The 16,664-nt window shown below is 44.7% G+C and overlaps 1 protein-coding gene across 2 annotated transcripts in view; it reads right to left on the reverse strand.

Annotated features, from left to right (window-relative positions):
* LOC138295335 (tyrosine-protein kinase-like) overlaps positions 1 to 16,664 on the reverse strand; it is a 195,513-nt gene that overhangs the window by 27,576 nt on the left and 151,273 nt on the right. For both annotated transcript variants that reach the window (XM_069233563.1, XM_069233564.1), the window contains exons 6-7: positions 8,810 to 8,865; positions 2,723 to 2,876 (exon numbers count right to left, since the gene is read on the reverse strand). In XM_069233563.1, the coding sequence (XP_069089664.1) occupies positions 2,723 to 2,876; positions 8,810 to 8,865 (210 nt within the window). The remainder of the gene's footprint in view (positions 1 to 2,722; positions 2,877 to 8,809; positions 8,866 to 16,664) is intronic.

Here is a 16,664-nt window from a genome sequence, read left to right on the forward strand (position 1 = left end):
AGGCAAAAATAGGAGGACCACTAGAAGACATTTGAGTATATTTGGGGTAAATCAAGTTCCCATGCACTGCTACGGTGTTAGCAAGCCTGCCATGCCTGGTAATTGCTACTTCAGAGAATCTACTTAAGCTATGGTCAGTTTGACTGCTCTTTCTTGTGGATTCTTTGCTGGTCTACTTTTGGGACCTCTATGGGCTCTGTTTGGGTAAGTTACCTGTACCTGTGCTGCTGGGCTGGTGTCATTGTTTACTTGGGCAGAATCTGGACTTGCTCAAGCTTCTCTTGGAAAACAGCACATGTCAAATCTCCTCCATGGTTGCACCCAGCCTCACACCAGAAAGCACCAGAGTCCTAGTCCTACAATGCACACTTCTCTATACCTAGCCTACGGAGTATCACTCCCAGGTTCTCCAAAGCAATTCAATGTGCAGGTTGCTAAGGCCCAGTACTTATTCAAATGTCCATGGAATATGCTGTGTTTTGTTCGGTTGGGTTATATTGTGTTATTTTACACTTTTGTAGAGTGTGCAACCACCGAGAGGATCTCCAGACTATTACTGACTTGAGGAAGGGCAGTGTTGATTCTGCTAGTAATTTTACGAAAAGCCAGGTTAAATGCTCTTGTGAATAAGGGATGAATGTGGACCAGTTTCAGGTAAGTACCAATCGAGTTCTACAGAGAAGGGGCCAGCACACATAACAAGTGGCTCTACATAATTTTGGCACAGTCAGAATTTGAAGTTTGGTTGAACGCAATGTATGTTAATCATGGAATAGGGTATTCTCCTAACTGGAGAGATCTTATGTTGCCAAGATTATTAATGGAATAACACAAATCAGTGGTTTAGTATGGGCTCATTCAAGTACTACTTCCAAGATTATGGACTGACTCTACCAAGATAAGTTAATTACTATAGCTCAGTTTCCAGCCAATACTGCTATGTTAGACCAAACACTTAGGCCCATATTTATACTCTGCTTCCGCCCGATTTGTTGCCTTTTTGTTTTTAACGCACATTCGGCGCAAAACTAAGACCATATTTATACTTTGATGCTAGACCCCGCTAACGTCAAAATATCTAAGTGTGCGTCATTTTCTGGATGTGTAAAACCACCTTGCGTTTATGACATGCAAGGTAGGCGTTCCCGTCCAAAAAATTACTTAAACACCGTGCGCCATATTTATCCAACCGGGCAAAATTGGCGCACAGCTGGGAGGTGGAGCCGGAAAATGATGTAAATCCCGATTTGCGTAAAAAATGGGTCAGGCAGGGCAGACGTTAAGGGACCTGTGGGCTCTTTTCCATGGTGGGAGACAGGTGCCCTTCCCTGCACCCAGGGACACCCCCTGCCACCCCAGGCCACCCCTGGAGGACACCCATGGATGGGGGGACCCATCCATGGTGAGTGCAGGTAGGTGCAGGTAAGTTTTTTTTTTTTTTTTAAGTGGCATAGGAGGGCCTAACTTGGGCCCCCCTACATGCCACTGTGCCCATTGACCATGCCCAGGGGAAAGAAGTCCCCTGGGCATGGCCATTGGGCAGGGGGGCCTGACTCCTATGTTTGCTAAGACAGGAGTTATTTCCATGGGGGTTGTGTGTCAAAAAATGACGCTAGTCATGTTAGAGCCAATATTTTTGACTCTAATCTGACTTGCACCATTCTTTGGCGCACAACCCCCAGTCTTCCCTTTGCCTACGCTGCCCGGTTAGAGTAATTTATTTTGACGCTAACCAGGCCGCAGCGCCGGCTAAAGTCATTCCATAAATAAGGCACCCGGCTGGCGTGTTGGAATGGCGTTAGCCGGCGGTAAACTTTTTGACGCAAGTCTGCCCTGGCGCTAATTTCTGTCAAAAAGTATAAATATGGGCCTTAATATCTAGACATTTATTCAATTAACAACAACAGAGTGATCAGAAAATAAGGGGTGATCACACAGTGCAGCAATCATGAAGAAACAACTTGTGTGTACAGGTGAACCACCGACTCATGAAAAATTAGAAGAGAACAAGGTCAATGAGTCTAGCTGTACGTGAGTGAATTATGTTTCAATCTCTCAAGTAAGTTAAAGGTCATAAATTCACTTTAGAGCATTTATATTAAAGGGCCATCTGATCCCAAGGAAGAAAAACCTTTGAGCAAGCCAGACATGTCATGGGACGGATACCAAGAGAGAAGGTAAAGGTCCTAACAAATGCATTATGAAGGGGTAATAGAGGAGGAACCGATTCAGAGTTCTTTGTATGCATGTCTGAAACATTAAAAGTAGTCATGGGAGACTTGGGGACAGAAAGTTGTACCCTCCAATGTGCTGAACAATCAGGAGATGGAGTGGAACATTAAGGTCCTGGACAGGAACAGATCCATGGGAGAAAAAGGATGTGGGGTGGTGGTGCAGGTTACAGTGCTGGATGCAAGGTGACAAACTAAAAAATTGACATGTTCAGGCTTGGGCTGAATGCAAATGAGGGAGAATGAATCAGAGGAGACAGAGGATTGAACAGAATCACTCTACAGAACAAAATGTACATAGTTCCATCCGTGTGAGCAAGACCATATTATGAATGCATCCATAAAGCCATGCGTCGTCAAAGGACCCAGAGAAGCCACTCAAGATTTATGTTTGTGTAAAGCCTGTTCAACAAACCACTCCAGGAAAAGTGAGGCATGCCGCAGGTCTGGGATAGATACCAGCCTGCAGTTACAAACAATGTAAAACATACCAGGAAAGAGCTGAATGGATGCATTGTCTGTGAAGCTTGCAAGGCCAAAGTCCCCGATCTTGCAGGACAGCATCTCGGTCAAGAGGATGTTTTCGGAGCGCAGGTCGCAGTGAATGCAGTGCATGCTTTCCATGTAGTTCATCCCTTGGGCAATCTGAAATCAAGAGAAAACTCTGTGGAATGGGATGGGGACTGGGAAGAGAGCTTTCCATTGTTAACAGAGCCACAATTATTCAGATAAGTTCTCAAAATGCACTGCAGAGGGCCAATCTACAGATCAAGGAATGTATGGTCAGGTGGGCAAGCGTATGGTACATATCCGATTTCTGACCTTTCAGCTGCAAATACGCCTGGCTTGTGTGGATGTGACAATTGGTCATTTTCTCTTTGTGGCACTTTCCATCTACAAATACACTACAATGCTCCCTGTTGGAGATACGCTCAGCCGAACACCTAGTATTTCTTATATTTTTACTTAGCAGTAATCTTGGGTGAGGGCTTTCTCGGTTCTCTCAGTTCCTTGGAGCCCGTGCTCCAGCCTGTAGTGTCACACTTCTGGTGCCTATTTATCTTTATTCTTATTGACCTCTCTCCAGTGAAATGTATACACACCTGGGCTCATATATTTGGGGAATTGGTGTAGGGCAGTGCTGCAAGTCTTCTTGCTGCGATGCCCAACACCAAAATGAAAGGGCAGGAATAGGGCACATTCCTGTCTTTTCCCTCTGTGCTGGCACACAATTTTCTGCCTAGCACCAACGCAGATGTCCTTGCACCGTGGTACAAGGGTGTCTGTGTTGAATACAGGATTGCTTTTGTGCAGGAAAGGGCAGCTTCCTGCACAAAAACAATCACAAGAGGCGTTTTCTCCTTTCTTCTGCAGCACACGTGGAAAGAGGCAAGAATGAGGAATAACAATATTTCTCCTCATTACACCTGCTCTGGGAAGGCAAAGGCTTTGGCCCAGGTTTACATCTTTACGTAAATCTGAGGCAGCGTCAAAATCCATGGGTGTCGCGTGGGAAAACTCAACACAAAGCCTATGGAACGCCTCCCTGGCAACTTGTGCTGCTCTGCCTTACTCCATATCTATGAGACCATGCAAAGCCCTGCAGCATGGCTTTGCGTGACCTCATTGATATGGCTGAGAGGCTTGCGCCACCGGCGGCGCGCATCTCCCATAAATATGCCCCCTGGTTTGTGTGGTCATGATTGTTGCCCTGTGGAGCACGTTCTATCCACATATCATAATTGGTACTTGCAGGAAGTCGGCATCTCTATCACCCACGTCGCACAGTATTTCTTTAATTTCTATTTAGTGACCATTCTGAGGGAGGGCTCTCTTGGACCTTTGGGGATGCATTGCAGTCTGATGTGTTGCGCTGCTGATGCCTACTTAGAGGTGACCACTGCATGTCCATGCGGTCAGCCCACTGGCAGTGCACCAAAAGCACACCAAAGGAAAGACAGTCCACCTTTGCTAACTTCAATGCCGGTAGGCCCATTATAACAAAAATCTGTCATTTCACTCAAGTCCTTCTCACTATCTCCTCTCCCCTTTATAGCCTTCTATATACCATGACCACAGTACACCAGGGAGGCAACTCATACCATAATGTATCTCTTTATAAGGTCACCTCTTTTTGGCCACTGTCATCAGGAGCAGGGCCACTGGAATTATGCGGCAGGGGATGGCCAAATTATGCAACAGAGTTGAGTAAAATATGTGGCAAGAAAAGGCAAATTATGCAGCATAATGCGGCACACTTTGCCACAATTTTCAAAGTTTGTTAAACTCCATCATCTTCACATACATTTTCTCGATGGAGACATTTTCTACACCAAAAAAAATATGTCCTTACTAAATCTTTTGCACAACTTTTCCCACTGAAGGCATTTTTTCAGTAGCCTTTCTCTCATAACACACATTTGACTGATTTTTTGTCTAGCTATTTTTCTTAACTTTGAAAACTTTCTTAGGTTCAGGAAGAATGGCAAGCTTACTGGCAAAAAAAATCACAAGTTCCTAGATCTGTTTAAATGAACTGGCATCTCATCCCACTCAAGTGGGAACTTCAACTGTTGACCTTGCAGTGACCTTTGGGCTTCCCCTGGGTACTATACAAGGACAAAAATGGTAGTTAGGGAACCAGCTTGTGGGGCATGCATCCACATTTCACTACAAGCCCCTAAAATTGCCAAGACCTCTAACACTGGTGCAAAATGATTTTAATGAGAACTTTTTGGGGAGGGGAAGAATATTTTTTTACTTAAAAAAATGATTTTAAAGTGATTTATTGATTGTGCTGGTGGGTCCTCAGTACTATACTTCTAACACATTGCTAAATCCCTGGATAAGAATTTCTTGGAAATGACCATCTTTTGCATGGCAAAACCTTAGCTTTTTGCCTTGACTGTTTTTGCTGGCTGTAGAACTCTGTGCACTTTTCTAACAAGTGGTAAAGTGCCAGTGCTCCCTGTTACAACATGATGAAATTTACATACCCTTGACTGCCATATTTAACTTACCTATAAGTCTCTAGTATATGGAACCAAGGTGTAACCAGTGCTTGTAAGTTATGTGTCGCAAGTGGACTGTAGCACCCAGTGTGCCGTCCGGTACACTGATGATGTAAACATGACTGCAGACCAGCCACCAGTAGCCTGACTGTGCAGGTTTTAACTGCAAATCGACTTGTCAAAATAACCCCAATTAAAAGGCCTAAACCTTCCTTTCAAATATTTATAAGTTGCCTCATTGTCCAGAGAGGGACGGTGCATGATATGTAAAAGTAGGGCATGTCAAAATGTAATAGTAAACTAGTACTTACAGTGAAAATGCCCTCAAAGCTTCACTGTTGCAGGTTTGGCTGTTCCATAGGAAAACACTGTGGAACTACATCATGACTTACTGAATAATAATACTATATCTTAGGAATGGGACTAGCTAGAAAAATAATTAAACAACTATTTTTCATAGTTGTTAATAATCCAATTCAATGGTGAGGGTGGATTTGTTCTAAATATTAGGGAAAGGTAACTTTTAGAAAGTTACCTTTGCCCTGCCTAAAGCCCCTGGAAGCTAAATCTGAAGTGTGTTCTCCCAATTCAGCCAGCCAGTAATTAGCATTTGAATTTGCACGAATGAGTTGTAAACTTGCTCCCGGGAGCAAAAGAATAGGTTGACCTGAATGGGCAGAACTAGGCACCTGAAAGAATATGCAAGAGAGGCTTGTAGGATCCTTTTTGACATTAGAGTGTTAAGTCGTGCTTGAATGTCACATCCTGCTTGACAGGTCTGCTGGGGCGTTTCATATGACACTTGAGATGCAGCTTAAAGAGGCCTCCCCTGTCACAGGTAAATGTTAGCTGACAACTGTGCAGGGCCCTTCTATTGTCTTCCCCTCCAGTCAGGCCCCAATCACAGTGGGCCTTTTTGACCTTACAGTGCCACACTCTGTTTGACAGATCTGCTAGCTTTATATATGACCAGTGGTGCTGGAACAATTTTCAGTTTTGGGTTGCTGCCATCAATGTTACATCACCCACGTCATAGGGACTGTGACATTCATCAAGAGAGTGGTATAAGTGCGGTGAGTAGCCAGTGGTGCACGTTGGAGCACACTGTCACAAACATATTACTTAAACATGCTTTGTAGTGCACTGTTTTTTATAGACAGCTAATTTTTCATTGAAATGGTCACCAAATTTGCACAGACATGCGATTTTACTGGCAAAATTATTTTGCGCAAAAATGTGTGGTAATCTGTTTTCAGTGAATAATTATTTTTTGCCTGTCACTCAGAAAAGTATCATGATTTTTGTTGATCTTATTAAAATGTTTCCATCTCACTTCAGAATTAGAAAAGACTACTTACTTTGTGCTTTCTTAACTGCTGATATATTTTGAAATAAGTGTACAGCCAATTTACAGGTATTTAAATTGTATTGTGTTGAAAAAATAACATTGTACAGCCACTAGCAAAAAAATATCACGTAATTCACTATACAAAATCCTCTCACTTTGTAGTTAGAGAAAGAAAAGTAACAACCAAAATGCATGTTAAACAAATAAGCAGCAATTGGACAGAAGAGAGACTGAGAATTGCCTATGTCCTTGAATGCTCAGCAAACGTGATAAGAGAAAGACAAAATTGAAAGGCATCTTTATAGCTCATCGACCTTCTGGACTCCAGCATGATTATTTCTAGGGGTGCTGCACATCTACTTCCAGCGCCTACGAATATAACATTTGGGGCACACTTCAAAGGAGGGAAACAGAATGCCAAATAATTTGTGTACATCCACTGTTGGTTGCTGAAAGCTAAGCTTTGCTACACCAGACTGCTGTCTCTGATTTTGGCAAAGGGACTGCATCAAAATGGAGTTTGATATTAGATGTGGGAGGACATTGAGATTACCAGTCTACACTCAGCTCCACACACAACTAGCCCTGAGAGCCCATGTTTAGTGTGGCTAAAGACTTTAAGCCTTGTTATGACATTGGAGATCCCACCATGGGACTACCAATGCTGCAGGGAGGATGCCACTGACATGCTGGCAGCATTCTTCCCAGTCGTATTACAGTGTATCATGACGTTCCCGCCGGGCTGACCTGTGGGAACAGTGCTACAGTATTGGCCTCGTCTCCCTTAAGGGAGCTGAGGTCAATTCCATAGCACACTAGCATCCTTGGAATGCGCACTGTCTGCAAAACAGACAGTGCGCATTTTGAGGGTGCTGGGCATGGGGGGCCCTGAACTGCCCATGCCATTCGCATGGGCAGTTCAGAGGCTCTCCTGTGGCCCCGGCACTGGCAATGGCAGGGTAACTGCCGTGGAAAGGATGGTGGAAAGTTGAGTTGTAATCAGTGCGGCAGTGCTGAATTCAGCACCGGCATGGCTGACCACAACTCAGAATACCATATAACCACTGGGAACCACGTTCCTGGCATTGATGGCAGTCTTTAGGCAGTCCCGCCTGCCAGGGTCCTGATGTGGCAGTGGGAAAGCAAGGAGTGCAACAGTCTCACCGCCACTGTGAGTGTGGCGGTCTGAAGACCACCACACTCATAATAAGGCCCTTTGGCCGTATTGAAAAAGCCCAAAGTGGGTAGGGTTAGCCACCGGGACCTTTACTCCTGTGGTTAGGGCCTCCCCATTGAGGTCATTCTCACCCACTAGCTCTTGCCAGGCATGAATGTGTGACCTAAAGGCACCTTCTTCTGAACACTCCTGGACCCGAGAAAGACCAGACAAGGATCAAACCTGCTGTATGCAACTTGAGAAGTCCCCTGCAGGACTGAACTGGCTCTCTCTTCTTTTGTCTGTTGTACCCAGGACAAGGAAGTGGACTCCAAGTGGACCTCTTGTTCAAGCTACAGGAATATAAAAAGCTACAAGAGGTCTTTCTTGCAATTGCCCAGCTGATCAGTGGCAACTGGACTGGGACTGGACCTCCTGTTGACCTCTTCATGCCACTCTGTGAGTCTCTAAATGCCCCACATCAGGTCCCGGGGGCTTTAGAAGTGTACTTCTATAGTGAATTGGGACTTAAAGGAGTAAATTCAGAAGGTAAAATCTCTGACCAGGATAAACCAGGTTAGTGTACCTGACCTGCACTCAATTGCAGTCAGCGTCAAATTGCACCAAGATCCTGTTCTACCGTGACCATTGACTTATCATTTGCTCTTTGTGCTTCTTGGCACTCCTTCCATTGTAAAAATTCATGTCTTCGGATTCCCTTATTGGATTGTTGTAATTTGGGTGCCATTTTGCTTATTACATTTTACTCTACTATTTTAATTTGTTTTTTTAATGTTTTGCATTTTGACTTTATTACAGTTTTGGTTTTAACATAAATACTTTGCCTATTGCCTTTGGGTTAAGTCTCTCTTCTCTGTGCCACAGCTACTAGAGGATTAAGCTTACGTTTATTTAATGTCTTTAGTGGCTCACCCAGACAAGGACTGTGATTATTGCGTGAGTTGCATTCTCACCTCTATCAACTAATAAACCAATTCATCACAGACCTGAATGTGTATAGAGTAATGTAAAAATGTATTTTAAAAACCCAGAGCGGCCTCACCTGGATAGCAAAATCCACCAGCGCAATGTATTCCAGATCTTTCCTAAGTCGGTGACCTGTCAATGGGAGATAAATTCCATGTTATTGGATTTATGATAAGTGAGAAATGCTGGTGGTTGCAACAAGTGGATCTCTCATGTCATATCTGTGGTATAAGAGTGAAGTCATTTTAAATAATCCTATAGCACAAAACCCAGCAGCACGTATATGTTGGTTCCTGTATTGGGCTTGCAGTTTTCATGAAGCTAAATAATGAACATTGAGATTTTTTTTATAACCAATTTTATTGTTTCACAGCAGTACAACAACCACATCAAGCTGTTGCTGGATGACACCAAGAGACAAGACAACATTATTATGGATTTATCATCAATTCGATAACCACCCCACCAAAAAGTCACAGTGACACAGACATTATATCGGGTCCAAACAAATCCAAAAATAGTTTCCAAATCTTAGCATGTTTTTAGGATAGCCTCTGGCTTTGTTGACTTGTTTGTCCTGATGAGCACACAGTCCATCCCCTTATGCCATTGAGACAGCGAGGGCGGATGAGAGGATTTCCATTTGCTAGCTATGTCTCTTTTGGCCACTGTGGTGGCCACTCGCAATGGCACCTTGTCCCTCCTCGTGCCCCCAGCTCCCTCAAAGACACCCAAAAGAAATGATTTTGGTGACACCTCCACTGTCCATTATAAGACCTTTGTCAGTTCTGCAGCAATTGCCATCCAGTATGTCATAGTAAAAGGACATTTCCAAACCATGTGGCAAAAATCTGTGGGAGCATGTAAACATTCAGAAATGTTAGGACTCCAAGATATGGATGTAAGAGGCACAGAATGTGTGCTTTATGTTTTGTCAGAGGGACTTAGGACAAAGATATAGGCCCTCATTATAACATTGGCTATATATACCACCTACCGCCGCGGCGACGGCTGCAAAAAGACCGTTGTCGCGGTTACCAGCCGTCAGCCGGATTATGACCACAGCCAGATTTCTGCCAGAAGGATGGCAGAAATCCGGCTGTGGCCATGCCGGCAGATGGTGGTAAGGTTGTGCTGCTGCCAGCAGCAGTGCTGCGCAAGTAGACCGCCGCAGACCGTATCATGATCCATCATACGGCCTGGCGGTGTTCTGCTGGTGGACGCTGAAGTCCCGTCTCCTGCCGGAGGACCCCCTCACAAAAGGTAAGTCAGGTGCTCCGAAAGGGGAGGGGTGTGTGGGGAGGTGTGTGTATGTCTGTGCGTGCATGAATGCGGGTGTGTGTTGCATGTTGTGTGTGTGTGCATGTATGGATGCGTGAGTGCGTGTATGTTGTGTTGTGTGAATGCGTGTGTGCCTGTATGTATGTAAGTGTGTGTGAATGGATGTCTGCATGCGTGCTTGAATGTGGGAATGAGTTTGTCAATGCGTATGTGCGTGTGTGAATGAAGGTGCATGAATGAAGGGGGGTCTGGAGAGAGGGAGTTGGGAGAAACCTGGGGAGGGGGCAGGGAAGACCCCTATCAGTGACAGGGAAGGAATTCCCTGTCAATGATAGTGCCTACCACCATGGTTTTTCGAAGGCACAAAAGCCACAAAAACCATGGCGGTAGGCGGGGTCATAATCCCGCAGGCGGGCTAGTGACGGCTGCCAGGCTCGAGACTGAAGTCTCCAGCCCGGCGATCGTTACCGCCGTGGCAGACGGTGTGCTACATTGGCGATTTGGCTTGAGCCAAACCGCCAATGTCTTAATATGGAGAAAAGTTCCGCTAGCCTGTTGGCAGTATTTTCCTCCATATTAACGACATTTGCTGGGGTCATAATGACCCCCATAGTACCTTAGCACATGCTGTACTCATTACTGCTGGGGCGCCAAGATCGAAATGATCAGTACAATGTGGGAATCTCATTACAGATGAGAGAATGAAGGAAAAAAGTGCAGAATTTCTTGAACTTTGGATCTGAAAGACACAGAAATACGTTTTCCAGAAGCAGCTACAAGGATTTTATAATTTACTCCCTCTGTTCAGCACACCAAACATCTCAGGTCACTGAAGAAGTTTGAGAGATCCATGTGAAGGTAGCCACAGATGGCTATCTGCTTTGGACCTTTGTTGTAAGATGAACCTATTGAACCTTAGAAGTGGGGTTCATGGCTGTTGAGCAGATGAGGGGTCAGTGGCTTCAAAGCCTAAGAGGGCACCAAATGTGGTGATTACAGTTACATGAAATAGACTGTTATGAGGACGTTTGGAATGACGTGAAGAACTAGGCAGTTTTATGGACATCATCAACAGAAGGTGGTGGAGGCTTGTGAATAGTACCAATGGGAGAGATAGGGACAACCAGCTTAGGTTATAAAAGTTTGTTTGATTGAATTACTAATGGACATATCCCATTTAGGAGACAGTAGGCTCACCAACCATAGGGAGCCTGCTAAGGCTGCTGACCACCATATTAAACAACAGCCAGAATAAAATAATACTTGTGCCAGCAACTCTTGCAGAACAAAATCACAGGTTTTGGATCCCTTTAGTCTGAGGTTCTTTAGTTTCTGTTGGGGTGTTGGCTGGGAAATTACCTAGGGACAAATCTCAAATAACATGAGTTACAGACCATAAAAGACAAGAGATGGGTGAATCCTGAGAAGTATGACCCACCAGCCACTAGACCGTTGGACTGTACATGGGTATTAGGTTCCCAAATCATAACCGGCAGCACCCAACAGACATCTTTGAATTAATGTTTGTTGAGCTCACTGATATTTCAGTACTAGCTCATAACACTGGTTTGTCCTTTTGTGTGACGACCAGGCCTACATTCTGTCCAGTTGAAGAGCAGTAGTACTTCATTTGAGCATAGTCCTATCTCATGGACAGACCTCCAGAAAATGGGACTGCAACAACTTGGTTATAGAATGTTCTCTAGTACACAAAAACAGCTTGATCCTGCAGGTAGAGCAGTGCAGCAAGAGAGTTTGAAAAAGTTCTCAGTGGCTATGTTCACTGAACAGGATAATTAAAATTTGCTGACAGTCCCCTAACTCCTAAACACTCTTGGGCATAGGAACCTGTTGAGGACTCATGTGTCTACTTTCAGGTGTGTCTTAGGAGTTTCCCTAAAAGGATACTGAGCCCTCACTCACCAATGCGTGACATGTTTTATCATAGGGCCTGCTCCTTGCTCATGTTGAATGGCAGAGACACTAGAGAACTCAACCCTACGAATAAGCAAGCAGTTGTGATGATATACACTACTCTGTCGCTTTGTGTTTCTATGATGGGTCCACAGTAAAAGTTATGAATTAGGGTTAAAACTACCTTATGGTCTGCCAATGTCTTTATTTGGGATTTCACTTAGAAGAGTCAATAGTAGGAGGACATGGAATAATTTGAAGAGTGTGGTCTCCAGTCCAGGAAGGATATGCAGCTTTCTTCCAACCAACTTCCCTTACAGCAAAGAGTATCTAAGTAATGGATGCCATCTAACAAGGAACTGTTCATCCAGTCACACCTTTTGAACAATAAACAGACCAACTCTTGTCAAATAGTTACTGTGGAATCTGTTAGAATTGAGGCTCGTCCCCAAGGGACCATTTATATTGCTGTGTTGGGTTTGCAGGAACCTAAAGTGGCCATTCAGGCTGACAAGTGACCTTTCTATCTTGAATCATCAGAGTGCACCTCTTCCAAACTCCTTCAAGATTAAGGTGATGCCAAAGAGTTAAATGAAGTGCTTTAAATGTGCATATATGTTGGTATATGGATAGGCAGCAGAGTTTGATACAGCTGGCAAATGAACTGCACTAAGGCATGTGTGATGGATTCTTGTACAGCATCTGCACATGCTGGACCAGTGGAAGGAAACATGCACTGCAGCTCCAGTTGTATTTTGTCTGTTATGAAAGCATGCACTTCTGCTATTCATGTTGTACTTGTTTGTGTGTGACGGAAGCATGCACTCCTGCTGCACATGTTGTACAAATAGCGTGCCTGATGGAAGCATGCATTGCTGCTGCTCATTTTGTACCAATAGTTTCTGAGATCGAAACATGAACTGCTGCTGTTCATGTTGTACCTGATTGTGTGTGATAGAAGCATGCACTGCTGCTGTTAATGCTGAACCAATAGTATGTGTGATATAAGCCTGCACTGCTGCTGTGCATGTTATTCCAAAGGTGTGAGGGAAGCATGCACTGCTGCTGCTCCGGTTGTACCAACAGTGTGTGTAAGGGAAGTATGCACTGCTGCTGCTCATGTGGTACCAGTAGTGTGTGTGATGGAAACATGCACTGCTGCTGCTCATGTTGTACCAATAGTGTGAGATGGAAGCATGCACTGCTGCTGTTCATGTTGTACCTGATTGTGGGTGATGGAAGCATGCACAGCTGCTGCACATGTGAGTGTGAGTGAGGTGAAGCATGCATTGCTGCTGCTCATGTTGTACTAATGGTGTTTGTGTGTGTGAGGAAAGAATGCACTGTTGCTGCTCATTATGTTGTACGTGCCTGTGTGTGAGGGAAGCATGCACTGCTGCTGCTTATGTTGTACTAACAGTGTGTGTGATGGAAGCCTGCACTGCTGCTGTTCATGTATTAACAGTGTGTGACTGATGGAAGCATGCATTGCTGCTGCTCATGTTGTACATGACTGCGTGTGATGGAAGCATGCACTGCTGCTGCTCCTGTTGTACCAACAGTGTGTGTAAGGGAATTATGCACTGCTGCTGCTCATGTGGTACCAGTAGTGTGTGTGATGGAAACATGCACTGCTGCTGCTCATGTTGTACCAATAGTGTGAGATGGAAGCATGCACTCCTGCTGTTCATGTTGTACCTGATTGTGTGTGATGGAAGCATGCACAGCTGCTGCACAAGTGAGTGTGAGTGAGGTGAAGCATGCATTGCTGCTGCTCATGTGGTACTAACGGTGTATGTGTGAGGGAAGCATGCACTGCAGCTGCTCATGTTGTACATGACTGTGATGGAAGCATGCACAGCTGCTACGCATGTTGTTCTAACAGTGTTTGTGTGTGTGAGGGAAGCATGCACTGTTGCTGCTCATGTTGTACATGCCTGTGTGTGAGGGAAGCATGCACTGCTGCTGCTTATGTTGTACTAACAGTGTGTGTGATGGAAGCCTGCACTGCTGCTGTTCATGTACTAACAGTGTGTGACTGATAGAAGCATGCATTGCTGCTGCTCATGTTGTACATGACTGCGTGTGATGGAAGCATGCACTGCTGCTGTTGCACTGTGTGTGATGGAAGCATGCACTGCTGCTGCTTACATTGTACTAACAGTATGTGTAACAGAAACATGCACTGCTGCTGTTCATGTTGTACTAACAGTGTGTGTAATAGAAGCATGCACTGCTGTTGCTCATTTAGTAAAGTGTGTGTGATGGAAGCATGCACTGCTGCTGCTCATGTTGTACTAATATAGTGTGTGATGGAAGCATGCACTGCTGCTTTTCTCGTTGTACTAACAGTGTGTGTGTGAGAGGGAAGCATGAACTGCTGCTGTTCATGTTGTACATGACTGTGTTATGGAAGCATCCACTGCTGCTGCACATGCACTAACAGTGTGTGTGCGTGAGGGAAGCATGCACTGCTACTGCTCATGCTGTACTAACAGCGCGTGTGTTTGTGTGTGTATGTGGGAAGCATCCACTGCTGCTGCTCATGTTGTAGTAACAGTGTGTGTGTGTGTGATGGAAGCATGCACTGCTGCTGCTCATGTTGTAGTAACAGTGTGTGTGTGAGAGGGAAGCATGTACTGCTGCTGCTCATGTGCTAATAGTGTGTGAGTGTGTGTGTGTGTGCGGGACGCGCGTACTGCTGATGTTCATGTTTACATAACTGTGTGTGATAGAAGCATGCACTGCTGCTGCTCATGTAGTAATAATGGTGTGTGTGTGTGAGGGAAGCATGCACTACTGCTGTTCATGTTGTACATGACTGTGTGATGGAAGCATGCTCTGCTGCAGCACATGTTGTACTGTGTGTGTGTGTGTGTGTGTGAGTGAGACGCGCAAGCACTGCTACTGTTCATGTTTACATAACTGTGTGTGATGGAAGCATACACTGCTGCTGCTCGTGTTGTAATAATGGTGTGTGTGATGGAAGCATGCACTGCTGCTGTTCATGTTGTAACTGATTGTGTGTAAGGATGCTGCTTCTGCTCATGTTGTACAGTATGCTGTTCATGAGATGTCTTTTGTGAGTGTGTGTGTACGGATGCGTGAATCTGTGATTGCTCATGTTGTACCTATAGGCTGTGTGATGGAAGCAGGCACTGCCGCTGCTCATGTCATACCTGCTTTGTATCTGTGTATTTATGTGTTTAGACACATGTTTAACTCATACGCGCATTTCCTCATGCTGTGTTTGTATTCCTTGTGTGAAGCAAACATGAAGCATGTCCTGTTGTTGTTCACATGCGTGGGGGGGTAAGGGAAGCATACTCTATTACGATTCACACCCTGACTCCACTCCTGTGCCCACCACTGGGGTGAGCACCTTTGGAACTTTCCAGTAATCAACCAATTTTCTTGATCTGCTATATCTACATACTGATTTCCAGCTTCTTGGACAATATTGTGATCTTCCATTTAATTTCGGATCCATTTTGTGTTTTTTGAAAGACAGAATACTGTTCTTCCCAAAGAGTACATAACTACTGTCCTTGTGGTGTGTACCCATACTGAATTAAAGCTTCATGGAAAAACATCTGAATGTAACTCACATTATTAATTGATGTGGGTTTGTGGCAGCCTGCATGCTTTTCCTGCCAAAGTCTTCAATTTCTAGAATTTACTGATCACTGCTTCGACTCCATCCTTGCAGGCCAAAGACAGGTGGAGGAATCAGCACACCAGGGGCTGGGACGTGCCAACCTGACCACACGAGGCACCTGATCATTGAGAACTTCAGTCTTGCATTGGTCATTGCTCCCTCTGTTTCCAGAGTTCCTGTTTCCTCAGCTATTGCTAATCCTTGTGTCCAGAAGATGCCTGATTTCTGAGCTACAGATTAAATCCTTGATCCCTGACCTAGTGTGCCTTTGTTTTCTTGTTTCCTGAGCTAGCAGTCGTGAGTGAGGAACTGACTTAGCTTCAGTCTTACCATGTGGAGCTTCACAGTGCTTTTCCAGATATCCCCTTTGTTTTTACTACTGTTACATGTATGTTGTACACATCCTGGGTGTTAGTCATTCTGAATGCTGAATTTCCTCTTGAGTGTCTGTCCCTTCTGAGCTTTTACTTTCTTGTGGTATTGTGTAGGTCTTCCTCATTGAATCACTTTTCTCCTTTGGCTCCGTGTGTGATTTTGGACAGCTTCATTACCAATAATCTGCTCACTTTGTCTGCACTGCCACCAGTCATTGCAAGAACTTTTAACATACACCACTACTGCTCATGTTGTATCTGGGGTAAGTGTGAAGGAAACTTGCACTGCTGCCGAACAATCAGGATCTGTACTCTGTCTGCTTGTGAAACTTGTGAGTGCATTTTTACCATAGAAGTTCCAAAACTGGTTGCATTGCCAATAGATGATGTCAAGAGGAAACTCCCGTATAAATGCCAAGCAGCCTGCTCTATAAGGCTGTGTCTGCTTGGCTCCTTTATGCAGAACCTACAACTTCTTGTTGTTGACTCATGAATCACAATTGTGTCATAATCCCAAAACGTACTGTTTACTTTATGTATGTGGCAACATTAGCCCATAATTCCTCTCTGGTTTTATGTTTTTTCACCAGGAGCAGTCAGTAAGCGAGCCCAAAGAGCAGTCGCTCACCATTCACAAAGAGCCATCGCTCACCATTGAGCAAGAGCAGCAGGTAACCATTCACAAAGAGCAGTCGGTCACCATT

The sequence above is a fragment of the Pleurodeles waltl genome, chromosome 5 (genome assembly GCF_031143425.1).
Source record: "Pleurodeles waltl isolate 20211129_DDA chromosome 5, aPleWal1.hap1.20221129, whole genome shotgun sequence".
Taxonomy (NCBI): Eukaryota; Metazoa; Chordata; class Amphibia; order Caudata; family Salamandridae; genus Pleurodeles; species Pleurodeles waltl.